Consider the following 14352-nt stretch of genomic DNA (forward strand, 5'->3'; position numbering starts at 1 on the left):
AACCTCCTCTCTCTCTCTACACACACACACACACACACACACACACACACACACACACGCACACACACACATACACACACCACAACACACAGAAGTATACGTTTAAAATGTGGGGAGGGGCGATTCCACGCTTATGGTAAACAAAGGCAACTATCTTTGTGTTTGTTAGAGACAGAGAGGGCGACAGAGGATCCAAAGCAGGCTCTGCTGACTGTACAGAGCCCAATGTGGGGTTTGAACTCACAAACGTTGAGATCATGACCAACTGAGCCACCCAGAGGCCCCAAGGTAATTATCTTTAAAACTCTGGTGAGATATGCTCATGAAAGACTAGTAAATCTACAAATGCCTTACTCTACTATACCAACTGAGTTTAAAAACAAAATGAAGTTAGTTCCCAGCCAGTCATTCTCCTGAGCTGCCACGGAAATTAAGATAACTTACATCCTTATCCTTGTTAAGAGGAGATTGCCAAGTCCGAATGATAAGCGGGATGTGTCACAATTAAGAAAAATGTCTCCTTGGGGCGCCTGGGTGGCTCAGTGGGTTAAATGTCCAACTTCAGCTCAGGCCATGATCTCACGGTTCGTGAGTTCAAACCCATGGCTCGTGGGTTCACGGACTCTATGCTGACAGCATGGAGCCTGACCGGAATTCTCTCTCTCCCTCTCTCTCTGGCCTTTCCCCATTTGCACTCTTTCTCAAAAATAAACATAAAAAAAAAAAAAGAAAAGAAAAAAAAAGAAAAGAAAAAAGAAAAGAAAAATGGGGCGCCTGGGTGGCTCAGTCAGTTAGGCATCCAACTTTAGCTCAGGTCATGATCTCAGGGTTTACAAGTTCGAGCCCTGCATCGGGCTCTCTGACAGCTCAGAGCCTGGAGCCTGCTTCGGATTCTGTGTCTCCCTCTCTCTCTGCCCCTCCTCCACTCGTGCTCTGTCTCTGTCTCTCTCAAAAATAAATAAATGTTTAAAAAAAAGAAAGAAAGAAAATGAAGCTCCAATCAGCATGTCTCCCCATTTTTATTCCGCCCTTACCTTTCAACCTCTGCTCTCTGACTGGGGTTGGTGATGGCCGCGATGTACTGCATAATGTACTTACTGGCTTCAGTCTTACCAGCTCCACTCTCCCCTGGGGGAAGAATTGTGCAAGGCTTAACACTGTAACTTAAACCAAGAGGAAGCTAGTTTTTACTAGAATAATTGCAAATTCTGATGTTAGTTACTTAAAATTCTTTACGTTTCATTGTTTGATTTTATGAGTTATTTCCTCCTATCTTGATATGGTATAGGTTCTAACAGATCTGAAAATGTTGGGAAAAAAAAGTAAAACTACTAAAGAAGTAAAATAACAAGTAGATTACAAATTAAGATTTAGCACAAAAATATCAAGAGATAAACTGTGGTAAACAAATTCCTTAGACCAAAGTCTTTGTACTCGGCTGTGACTCTTGAGTATAGCAGAAAAGCAACAAGCTAGTGCCTCAAACAGTGGCCATGGCTAAATTCATAAAACCTTATTCTCTATAGCAAATTTCTTTTAATCTTCATGAGGATGAAATAATTCCTCCAGAAAATTAAAGTTAGAGTAATTTTGGTGAAAACAAAGCAAAACAAAACAGCAGGCTCCAGACATGGTGTCATAGAGAGAGCATGACAGGTGGTGTAATGTGGGAAGAAGGGATCAATTTAGAATAAGCTACCCAATTGTTAAATGTGCATGCCTCCTGACTCAAGAATTCCACCTGCAGAAATTTATACTACAGAAATACTAAAAATATGAATATAATCAAATAATAATAATAATCTTCAAAGGTTTAAGGAGTATTTCTGCAGACTATACTATGTGTCACAGCTAAAGTCTGAAAATAAAATGCCTGTCAGTAGAGGACCAGGCAAATAAATGATTCAACTATTCAATGGAATCCTACACAACTGTTGAGAACCCTCTGCTTCCGTAGAGGTATGTATGCTAAGGAAAAGTGCCCACTCTGTGTTGTTAAATGGAAAAACACATGTAATAGCGTTTATAACGTAATTCTGTAATATGTTTATAATACAATTTCATATGCATGTGTGACTCTATGTATAATATACAGAAAAAATGTATAAAAGGACCAACACTAAATTAACAGCTGTTACTGCTGAAGTTTTGGGGGTAACAGGTTATTCAGAGGGAAGGGGCTTTTGCTCTTAAACACTTACATGATTGTTTGCTCCCTTCTTTCTTTTATAATCAGGCAATATTGCTTTCATCATTTAATATAACATAGTCCTAGGATATAATTCTCCAACATTAAGTTACATAAATCCTCTGACCCTTAATATTCTCACCTATGAAGTAGAAACACAACTGTCCTACCACCCAACAGTTTTGATAACCAAAATGGAATGATGATCAAAAAAGTAGTTTTAATGTATAAAGCCCCTAATGCAGATGTGAGGTATTATTAGCACCAAAATAAATTCCCACACTTTGGGAGAGGCCATCCTGGGTCAGAGGGCAGATACTTTCCCTGTCCTCAATTTACTACACAAGATTCCTCGAAGAGCTCAGCTTTACTCGGAGGGGTCAGTTCCAGCTCTCGGGCACACAGAGTCTATCACCTGTCTCTCTGCTCTTCAGGCTTTAGAGCTCCAGCCTCTGGCTCTGACAGCCCATCCCTGGTCCCCATGCCTGTATGGTCCCTTTCACCAATCCGACTTTGAGTTCATTCTTCATTTTTGGTAACTCAGGACTTCATTTTCTTGGTTTCATTCTACTATTATTTAAAATGACTTTTTGTTAACATTTTGTCTAGTACTTTTATGTCTTTGAGGTGAGAGGAAGAATCTTGCATGTTGGCTCAGTCTACAAAGTTGACCAGAAGCCCATCCACACGTAACGTGTATTTGCAAATGAACCGAGACCACACTTTGGTCAGAAAGGATTTCTTGGTTAATGCTCACTGTACTTTTTTTTTTCTCCAATAAAATTGCTTACCTTTCTAACTTCAAAAAAGATCTATTCAACAGTTTGGATCCTTGAGTACCTACTAAGTTAAATGGATTTTGACCCTGAAAGTACAGGGGATCCCCTCTGAATACCTGATATCACAATACAAGTGTCTTTTGAGCGCCTCTTCATAGCTTTGTAAGCAGCATCAGCAATTGCAAAAAGATGAGGCGGTCTCTCGTACAGCTCACGTCCTTTATATTGCTCAATTGTGTCTCTCCCATAGATGTTCAGCAACTTGTAAGGATTCACAGAAACAACGACTTCTCCAATGAATGTGTAGATACGCCCTTTTTCAAATCTGCACAGGACCGAAAGAGATAGAAAAAGGAACAGCTATGGTTACAAAGAAACACTGTCTTTCCAAAGAGCCTCATTTCCAAGAAAATCCAAATATCCTGGGAACGGTTTCTGAACTGACATTTCATTAATTCTGAATTTAATTTTAGAGACAATGCTTAGGTTGTGCCCCTTCAGATGCTGCTGGCAGAAAAGACCAGTAGGAGTTAAAAGCCAGGAAAGAAGAAAGAACTTAATTTTTTGTGGACTGGGTAGTTCCTATTTCTGAAATATGAAAGGATAAGTAGGTGCTACTAAGAGCTCTAGTAAAAGGAGAAACAGAAGATAAAGCAGGTCTTGGAATCTACTTAGCCAGATTTTCAATTATAAAGAAAACTGTCCAAATACATTTCTTTTTTTTCTCCCTCTTGAATCTGCACTAAAATGTCAGTAAAGGAATAAGAACACTAAAGTTCATAACAGAGTCATAGAGGAGACGCTTCTGGCATACATCAAATTCATTATTAAAAATTAAAAAAAATTTGTTTAATGTTTATTTATTTTTGAGAGAGAAAGAGACAGAGTGCAAGCAGGGGAGGGGCAGAGAGAGAGGGAGACACAGAATCCGAAGCAGCATCCAGGCTCTGAGCTGTCAGCACAGAGCCCGATGCGGGGCTCGAACCCACGAAACGTGAGATCATAACCTGAGCCGAAGTCGGATGCCCAACTGACTAAGCCACCCAGGTGCCCCTCAAATTCATTGTTTTAAATGATGGCCTAAAATTCCATGGTATAGATTATCGTTCTCTATTCAATCATTCCCCTTCCTTCCTGCTATTATGAATAATACTGTAGGAAATACTCCTGACCCATAATCTTACAACTCAGTGCTTTTATTTTTGTGAGACAGCTGGTTGAAAGGTATGTGTATTTTTTTATAAAGTATTTCTAACAGGATCCCACCTTTTTACCATAAAATTCTGGAATGCTGCCCATTATGTGATTTGTATGTATCACCATACATAGATATATTTGATAAGTGATTACACGAGCATGAAAAAATATGGAAGACTACGTGTTCTGTTTCACATACCTTTTCTACATATAACAGCGTGATAAGGAGGGAGGCTGTGTGGGTGGACGGAAGGAAGCTTTAGGAACAAAGGGGAAAAAGTAAAGAAAACCCCTGGCATATACAATATGACTCAACTGCACAAAATCATGTGTCTACATTTATCAAGAAAAAATTTAATGTAAAACTTAGAAAACCCATATATAGTCATGGTTTATACATTACTCACACATATAAACACACACGAACCAGAGCTAGGCCAACACCCAAATGGACATTTCTATACAAGTTGTTGCTAATACAGTCCACCTGCCAAGAGGCACAGGAAGGACACAGAGCTCCCATCCAAGAAGGAAGGGAGCACCAAGACGGGCTAAATGCTGGTTCCCGGACAACGACCACATCTCTAAGAACTCTTGCTCAGGACCAGAGCAGCAGGGAAATAACTAATTCTTTGGGACCACAAGGGCAAGGACCTTAAACTTCCTTCACAATGGAATGAAGGCTGTTGGCTATAATTAGGAGTGGAAACAAACAGATGCTGATAATCAACAGTAGATTAAAACCAAGATTTTATTAAATAGCTAATATATATTTAAATAAAAGCTATTAATAACCACTTTAAGATTTTCTGTGCATTTTTCTACTGTGGTTTTCCTGTGAAGCCTAACTGTTGGATGCCAACTTTATATGGTGGTTAGAAGCACAGACTTTGGAGTCCTTTACATCTGGGTCTGAATGCTCACACTGCAAATATGATAGCTGTGCGACCTTGTAAAACCACTTCACCTCCATGTGTTTCACTTGTAAAACAGACAATTGCACCGCACTCTCACCCTGGCATTGAGTAAGTACTTAAAAAAGGGGGTGGGGTGGGCAATTAATCTATGCTTCCAATTACACTCTGCATGAAAAATATTTTTAATAAATGCTGTTATTTTATTAACGTTTCTACTTAAATCACAATAATCCCTACATGTGAAGAATCAATTCAATAATCATAATCTGATTCCCTGCCTCAGCTGTTAATCAACGAACAACAAGCCACAAGCAAAATGTCCGCATAACTCATGTTCAAAAACCCCCCAAAAGTAATGAAAGGCTAAGGTTCACTACCCAAGCCTTTCTGGCTTAACTTGGAAATTTGCAGGACATTCTCAACAGCTGTCTTCAAGGATGAGAATTATAAGGACATGATTCTTTAGTTTTAGAAACACTGTCTAAACAGGAAAAAGAAGAAGGGGGAGGGGGAGGGGGGAGGGGGAGGGGGGAGGAGGAGGAGGGGGAGGAGGAGGAGGAGAAGAAGGAGGAGGAGAAGAAGGAGGAGGAGAAGAAGAAGAGGAAGAAGAAAAGGAGGAAAGAGGAGGGGAAGGAGGAGGAGGGGAAGGAGGAGGAGGGGAAGGAGGAGGAGGGAGAGGAGGAGGAGGGAGAGGAGGGGGAGAGGAAGGAGGAGGGGGAGGAGGAGGAAGATGTTGGGAAAAAGAGATTACCTCACAGGTGTGGCACTCTGTGAAATAAGACACAGCAAATAACATACGAGATTAGAATGCTGTTCTAAGATTCCAGGTCTGCCTAATCAGTAAATTCCATTTTATTCCAAATAGAATATTTTGCTTATCAAAGCTTCTAGACATCCGGTTTGTAAAACACAATAAACTACGTGCATAATAGCATCAAATGCACAAATATTATTGTGAAGAGAGCGGCAAAAGGTCAACGAATTATGGTATTAAGTACAATGCCTCGGTAATTTATAAAATGTTAAAAACGTACTTGAAACTTTCAGTTTGGTTAAGGCTTAAAATCACCACTAGATGGTGCCAGTGTACACAGTAACACCAACCCAAGATTCCAATTTGCTTGGGAAAGCCTCGCATATGAAGTTAGCACTAAGGTAATGTAGTCACCTGGTTGGTGTGCCTCCATAAGGAACCAGTGTCACGATCCTCAGCGACAAACAGGGTGAAGCCACCTCTTATAAGAGACCAAGGAAGGCATCTCTATGCCTTCTGTGTGCGAAGCTTGTGTGACAAACTTTTATAATGCACTCTTCAAATATTTATTCAATATCTACTCTGTGCCAGACACTGGGCCTGACTCTGGGAATTAAAAGATGAACAAAGTGCAGGGGAGTGTTGCAAATAAATACTAACAAATGATAGGTAAGGTAATGAAGGCAGCTACCATGTTGGCAAAGATGATCACAACACCCCTTTCAATGAGGAACCGAAAGAGAAATATACTAAGCTCAGAGCGAGGCACGCGAGGCACGCAAGGCCTTTTGTGCCGCGGCCTCCAAATTCCTCTTGACTCTCCTAACTGCCCACCACACATCCACCGTCAACACCTCCCGATCCCCTCTTTCCGTCTCAGCCTGCTGTTTGTTACATTAATGAGATACTTACGGTCCCCAAGGACACCACGACCTCATGGTTTGCCCACAGGTTCATTCTGCCTACAATACCTTGTCCTCACCCAGTCTCTTCCTCCCCCCATCTCCTCAGCAGGTTCCCACTCCTTCGAAAGCAAAACAAAATGAAATGAAACCAGAAAACTACCTACTAGGGGACAAACACCTAGCCTCAACTCTGAAACATGACCTAGGAAGAACAGTTGCAAGGTGCCCTGAAAAGTAGATGTGGGGGAGGGAGGCTGCCGAGAGGGAGCAGGCACCTGTGCGCGTGCAGGCTCGGAGCAGAGCGCCCCCCACAGGAGGCTGCGGTTCTCCAGGGGACAAACCAACCATCTTCTCTGAGAATGGCAGAGTCTCAGGGTGCTGGTGGCTGTGGGACAAAAGGAGTCCCATTTGGCACTTTTTTTTTAAATTTTTTTTTCAACGTTTTTTATTTATTTTTGGGACAGAGAGAGACAGAGCATGAACGGGGGAGGGCAGAGAGAGAGGGAGACACAGAATCGGAAACAGGCTCCAGGCTCCGAGCCATCAGCCCAGAGCCCGACGCGGGGCTCGAACTCACGGACCGCGAGATCGTGACCTGAGCTGAAGTCGGATGCTTAACCGACTGCGCCACCCAGGCGCCCCTGGCACTTCTGAATAGTTAGTTGCAAGATGGGACTGAATGAAGAAATGAGTAGATATTACATTGTTGCAATTACACTGCAATCGATTACAATGCAATTGTAATGCATTACACTGTCCGTGTGGTGAGGCAAAAGAGGAAAAGCAGGTACGATTCTCTGCAGCAGGTGATATTGAGCAGTGAAAACAGGTGCCACCTTACCTCCCAGATGTCTCATGGCATGCTCACAGGGCTGCCTGCGAGTCAGGCAAACTTCTTGCCATTTCAGTCAAAGTGAGAAATAACTCAGCATGGGTGGCTCAGTCGGTTAAGCGTCCAACTCTTGATTTTGGCTCAGGTCATGATCTCACAGTTTGTGGGTGGGAGCCCCGCAGAGGGCTCTGCACTGACAGTGAGGAGCCTGCTTGGGATTCTCTCCCTGCCTCTCTCTCTGCCTCTTTCCTGCTAACGCACACTCTGTCTCTCTCAAAAATAAATTTAAAAGATTAAAAAAAAATAATAATGATCCCAAACTCAGCTATCTACTGGTCATTCCACATACTCTCTTTCAATAGCTAACTAATCCAATAACTAAATAATCCAACCACATTTACTCAAAGATGGTAATAATCAAAAGTGACCCAGAATGGGGCCCAGGATAAGACATGATAAGAAAAACTAGGCAAAGAAACTGATAGGACAAAAGGCAGATCAAGAATACCCACGAAAAATAGGTATGTCATAAAGGAGAAAAACTTTGGAAAAATATTTCTGCATGGAAGCAAAACACATAAAGAAAATATAGCCCTCTAAAAACCAAGAGAACAAAGAAAACACCACTTAAAAATAGAGAGACCGGGGCGCCTGGGTGGCTCTGTTGGTTGAGCCTCCAACTCTTGATTTCGGCTCAGGTGGTGATCTCACAGTTTGTGAGATGGAGACCCACATGGGGCACAGCGCTGGCGGTGAGGAGCCTGCTTGGGATTCTCTCTCTCTCTCTCTCTCTCTCTCTCTCTCTCTCTCTCTCTCTCTCTCTCTTTCTGTTCCTCCCCAACTCGCATGATCTCCCTCTCTCTCTCTTGCAAAATAAACTTTTTTAAAAAAATAGAGAAAAAATGTTTAAAACCATTTTTTTGAAACAGGAGATGAGAAACCAAAGAGCTCAGGGAAGCAACGGAAGAGGAGAAAACCCCACAGAAATGAAGACCACATTAAAAGACATCAGAATGAGGGGCGCCTGGGTGGCTCAGCTGGTTAAGTTGGTCAGCTCAGGTCACGATCTCCTGGTCCGTGGGATCCGTGTTGACAGCAGGGAGCGTGCTTGGGATTCTCTGTCTCCCTCTCCATGTGCCCCTCCCCTGCTCATGTACTCTCTCTCAAAATAAAATACACGTATATATATAAAGATATTAGATGGGAACGGATACTGCTGAACATACAGACAAGAAGAAAAGCAAGCAAAATGAAGTGGAAAAACAAAGTTCAAGTAGAAAGCAATATAGAAGAGGGAGATAATGGAGATCACGTGACTGGGTCTCTGAAGACTTCGGTGTGATAATGGTGACATTTCAAAACGGCAAACAATTACACCAAGAACGTACGTCGACAGAGAGTGTCAGAAAACAGGTCAGCCACCTGGAAAAACAAAATCCATGGATCATCAGTGTGATGCCTTGAATTGTGCTCTCCCCCACAAAAGATACGCTGAAGTACTACTAATCCCTGGTACCCGTGAAAGTGACCTTATTTAGAAACAGGGTTTTTGCAGATGTAATCAAGATGAGGTCATTAGAGTGGGCCCTAATCCAACACGACTGGGTTATGAGAAGAGGAAAATGCCATGGGAAGACTGAGACAGACAGGGAGGACACCACGCGATGACAGAGGTGACAGGCGCAGCTGCGAGCCAATGTCACCGTGGGAAGCTAGGCAGAAGCAAGGAAGGATTTCTCCCCCGCCAGTTCCAGACAGACCCTGGTCCGGCTGACACCTTGATGTTGGACTTCTAGTCTTCAGAACTGTGAGACAAGAAATGTCTGACCTTATTTTTAAGCCACCCCATTTGTGCAATTTTGTTTGTGGTATTTTGTTATAGCAACTCTAGGAAACTAATACAACTAGTTATACCAAAATAAATTCTATGAAAGTGTCTCAGTTTCACTTCATGTTTAAAGAAATGCAAATCAAACCAACAACAGGGTACAATTCTCCACCTACACATGAGGAATTTTGACAGTGAACAATGTTAGCAAGAGTATGGAGTCACAGGTGTCTTCCCCATCGCAGGTATCACCTTCATTGGCGGGACTTCCTCTCCTGCCATTCTCCACAAAATATAAATCTAATTGCTCATTCCTATCCTTAAATCTTTTCAATGGGAAGTCTTAATGTCAAGCCAATCTGACATCCCGATATTGGCTTATCTCACGTCAACCACTCCTGATGACTGCTCTGGCCAAGAATAAAACAAGATCCTTCCCCATCTAAACTGCCCCTATCCACCAACATCCCACACTTGTTTCCTCTATGGTAGTTACCACAAGTAGCTTCTTGTTGGTTTACTTTCTGTCTCCAGAGGAATACGGTCCATATTTACCTTGTTCATGGCTTTATCTTCAGCATGCAATACAGTGCTGGAACTTACAGGGGATGGTTAAATATTCGATGAATCAAAAAATAAAGGAAGGAATGAATGAGTCCCCTTAGCCCACCTCCATTTTCTCAGCAAATGGTTTGCATCCTATTTATAGAGAAAATTTAGGCCGTCAAGTATGGAAGACTTTAAATCGCCTACCATCATTACTTTTTTTTTTAAATTTATGTACTTAGTTTCACTTCTCTTATTTCCTTATGACTTTCAAAAGTGGGAGGAGGGGAGATTAAATACAGCAGGATATCACCTAGTTTTTAATGGGCCACATCCTTATGCTCAACTGAAAATAACCTTTCCTTTCACATGGGCAATTTCATGTACTCTGGATACAAACAGTAATTTATATTCCAGGAAAATATAATTAAAATAGTATCTACTCTGACTCACCCTCTGGGACATGTTTTTCACTGTTAGGGAAGGAAGCTGCAACGTATGCAGGACTGACTTGGAACTGGAGGTATCAGTTCAAACTGGTGGGGTGCAGCGGCTTGAAGGGAAGGGAGAGGGAGAGAGAGAGATGTGGACGTGAGCACACATTTCCTAGCTCTGCCCTCTGAAGGAGCTCAGAGCAAGGACACTCAGATGTTGGCTTGTACACTATTCTTCTTAACTAAAAGGACCCAGGGATCCTTAGAGAAAAGCTAATTCTGGAGCTGGGGCAGGGGAAGTACAAGATGAGTCTGAAATGTCTTGTTGAGCCAGAATGTAGGGAAGTACTCAAAGAATGACAGGGACATAGCAAAAGAAACAGGAATCAGCGTAAAAGGCTCCCACTGGCCAAATCTGGAACCACATGAGCACTAAAATAAGTAATGTCAGTGACATTATAATCCCCCGAATAAAATAAGAATCTAGGAGTCCGTACTGATATAAAATAGAAGCGAATTGGAGAAGTAAAAGCTCTTCCTTACAGTGGAATGACAAGAAATACAAAAGGAATGACGTTGAGTTAGAGAATTATCAGTGCATGCTAAAACCAGTAGCTGAGAGTGTGATGAGGAACAGGATAGTTACACAGCCGCAAAGTATCTTCTGCAAATTACTTAATAATTGCAAAGGGAAAGACGATAACTTTTACAGGAGAGAAACCCTGTAAGCATTAAGTGGCCATTAACTTTGACTTCATTAACTTTGACCAGGTGCTCAAAGTTAATATCACCACTATTGACACAAATTGACATATGTGCCCGTTATGGTTAATTTTATGTGTCAACTTGCCTGGGCCAGGAGGTGCCCAGAATTTGGTCAAACATTATTCTGGGTGTGCTGTGAGGGTGCTTCTGGATGAGAGAAACATTAGAATCAGTAGGACTGAGCAAAGCAGAGTGCCCTACCCAACTGGGTGGGCCTCATCCACTCCAGCCAAGACCTGATAGGAACAGAAGGGTGAGTAAGAAACAATGCTTTGTCTCTCAGCCTGATGGTCTCTCCTGCCCTCACACTTGGACTCAGACTAGAACTAACACCATCAGCTCTCCTAAAATTCTAGCTTACTGACTGAGGAGTTTGGACTTCTCAGCCTCCGTAACTGTGTGAGCCAAAAATCTCTCTATATGTGTGTTTATAAACACACACACACACACACACACACACACACACACACACACACACCCCTACTGGTACTGTTTCTCTGGAGCAGTCAGACTTATGTGGATTTTGTACTGAGAGTGGTTCTAGAGGGATGGAATTTTAAGAAAGCGTTCTCTGAGTTGTTTCTGGAGTTTCAGGAAATGGCTCTCTGATCAGATTTAAGGCCACTAATGACTCTATTTCCAGTAGCAAAAAGAACAGTGATAGTCCATGGTGTGATCTGGCAATAAAAAACATATCTGCAATGAATACTCTTAATCAACCTCTTATAAGAAACAAGAAGCTGGGTGATTGTGAGTATATTTGCAAAGATTTCTGGAAAACTAACAAATATATGAGGTTGGCTGGTTAACCCTTAATGTCACTGGACAAAGTGATGAATGAAAAGAATGGCTCAGGGAGTCAAATTCCCAGCTCAAGTGCTACAAAAGGACCTAAAGCTTCTTTTCCTGTAGCCACAGGGCTTAGAACACAAATACTGTGCCTCCTGATATGATGTGGTGAGGACACAACAATCACTTTTGTGGTGTCTGACAAAAACATTTAACCTGAATCTAACCAGGAGGAAACAGAAGATAAACCTAAATTGAAGGACATTCTACGAAATAACTGGGAAAGTTCACAGTAAAAACAACAACAACAACAACAAAACAGAAAGGCTGACACTCTGGAAAACATTATGGAGGTTCCTCAAAAAATTAAAAATAGAACTACCCTGTGACCCAGCAACTGCACTACTGGGTATTTACCCAAAGGATACAGGTGTACTGTTTCAAAGGGGCACATGTACCCCAATGCTTATAGCAAAACTATCAACAAGAGACAAAGTATGGAAAGAGCCCAACTGTCCATCGATGGATGAACGGATAAAGAAGATGTGGTATACATATACAATGGAGTATTACTCGGCAATCCAAAAGAACCAAATATTTCCATTTGCAACTACGAGGATAGAACAGGAGGGTGTTACGCTAAGCGAAATTAGTCAGAGGAAGACAAATGTCATATGACTTCACTCATATGAGGAATTTAAGATACAGAACAGATAAAAAAAAGGGGAGGGAAGCAAAAATAATATAAAAAGAGGGAGGGGGACAAAACATAAGAGACTCTTAAATATAGAGAACAGAGGGTTGCTAAAGGGGGATTTGGGAGGGGGGATGGGCTAAATGGCTAAGGGACATTAAGGAAATCAGTGTTGCACTATATGCTAACTTGGATGTAAGTTAAACAATAAATAAATTAAAAAAAAAAAAAAAAGGAGATACTCCAGGACAGGAAGTTGTTTGAAAATCTTTTTTAAGGAAAGTATATTTACTTCTTTTGTTAGCTACTTTATTTTTAATTAATCAAAGGTATATAAGGCTATACATTAGAGATTCTAATCAATATGAGATAACCAACATTAATATACTCTGTTCACTTAATACTGAATAGAATTAAAGAAAATCATATATACTTTTAAAATCTGTATAGCTTTATCTTTTATGAATCTATAATTTGTTGACATTTTAAAAATATTAAATACAACTTTTGGATATCAAAAAAAAAAAAACCCAGAAAGGCTAAATACTATTTATATTATAAGAAATTAAAGAGACCCAACAACTAAATACCAGGCATTCTCATAGGAAGGTTCTTATAATTCTTGCATTTTTCTATAAATGTGAAATTATATACAAATTTAAAATTGCTAGTAAACAATCCAAGCTTCTTCATAGAGGTTTAGATTTTTATTTATTGCTTTTGCACAAGCAATATAGACTCTTAGTAAAAGATCCAACAAATATAAATGATTAGATAGTGAAAAGCGTTTCTCATCTTTGTCACAACCTCCCTGGCTAGAGGCAGCTACTGCTGCTGGTTTTCTGTAAATTCTTCTAGAAATAGGTTATTCAGGGGCACCTGGGTGGCTCAGTCAGTTGAGAGACCGACTTCAGCTCAGGTCATGATCTCACGGTTCATGAGTTCAAGCCCCGCGTCGGGCTCTGTGTTGACAGCTTGGAGCCTGGAGCCTGCTTCATATTCTGGGTCTCCCTCTCTCTCTCTCTCTCTCTCTCTCTGCCCCTCCCCCGCTCATGCTGTCTCTGTCTCTCAAAAATAAATAAACATTAAAAAAAATTTAAAATAGAAATAGGTTATTCAAATACATACATATCCATACAGATAGTCTTATACATGAATGACATTTTTTCTCCAATTAAAATAATGAATCTTGGCAATAGTTTCATATAAATAGGGAAAAGCCTCATTTTTTATGCCTACATAGTATTTCATTTCACAAAGTATTTTATGCCTACATAGTATTATGAACACACAATAGTATATTTAATTAGTCCCTATTGGACTTTTAGGTGGTTACTCACCTTTTTTATCATGGACAATGCAACTATAAATACAACGTTGCCGCGTCAAAGGATACGCACGATTTAAATTTGTGAATTTTTGCCAAATCATTCTCCAAAGAGGCTGCAGCAACTTATACTTCCAGCTACAGTTTGTGTTCTGGGTGTGGCTTTTTAAACCAACGATGCTGGCCCATTTCGAAAGGACAGATTATAAGGCAGTTTTATTTTCAAAGTACACAAAACTTTGACCCTTTTCTTCCCTGGTGGAGGAAACTTATGCAATGATCATCAGCTTACTGCCAACTTCCGATATGTTCAGTGCACTCTCCCCAGTTAGATGAGAATCTCTCCCAAGGGTGAAGGCATTTTGTTGCTGCTGCTGCTTCTGGCAAAATCATGGCC

General features: G+C 41.0%; 1 protein-coding gene across 4 annotated transcripts in view; it reads right to left on the reverse strand.

The window, feature by feature from the left end:
- Positions 1-14352, reverse strand: part of MYO1D (myosin ID) — a 363813-nt gene that overhangs the window by 258578 nt on the left and 90883 nt on the right. For all 4 annotated transcript variants that reach the window (XM_053211546.1, XM_027034402.2, XM_015083443.3 and 1 more), the window contains exons 2-3: positions 3084-3292; positions 1035-1128 (exon numbers count right to left, since the gene is read on the reverse strand). In XM_053211546.1, the coding sequence (XP_053067521.1) occupies positions 1035-1128; positions 3084-3292 (303 nt within the window). The remainder of the gene's footprint in view (positions 1-1034; positions 1129-3083; positions 3293-14352) is intronic.

This window comes from Acinonyx jubatus, chromosome E1 (genome assembly GCF_027475565.1).
Source record: "Acinonyx jubatus isolate Ajub_Pintada_27869175 chromosome E1, VMU_Ajub_asm_v1.0, whole genome shotgun sequence".
Lineage (NCBI taxonomy): Eukaryota > Metazoa > Chordata > Mammalia > Carnivora > Felidae > Acinonyx > Acinonyx jubatus.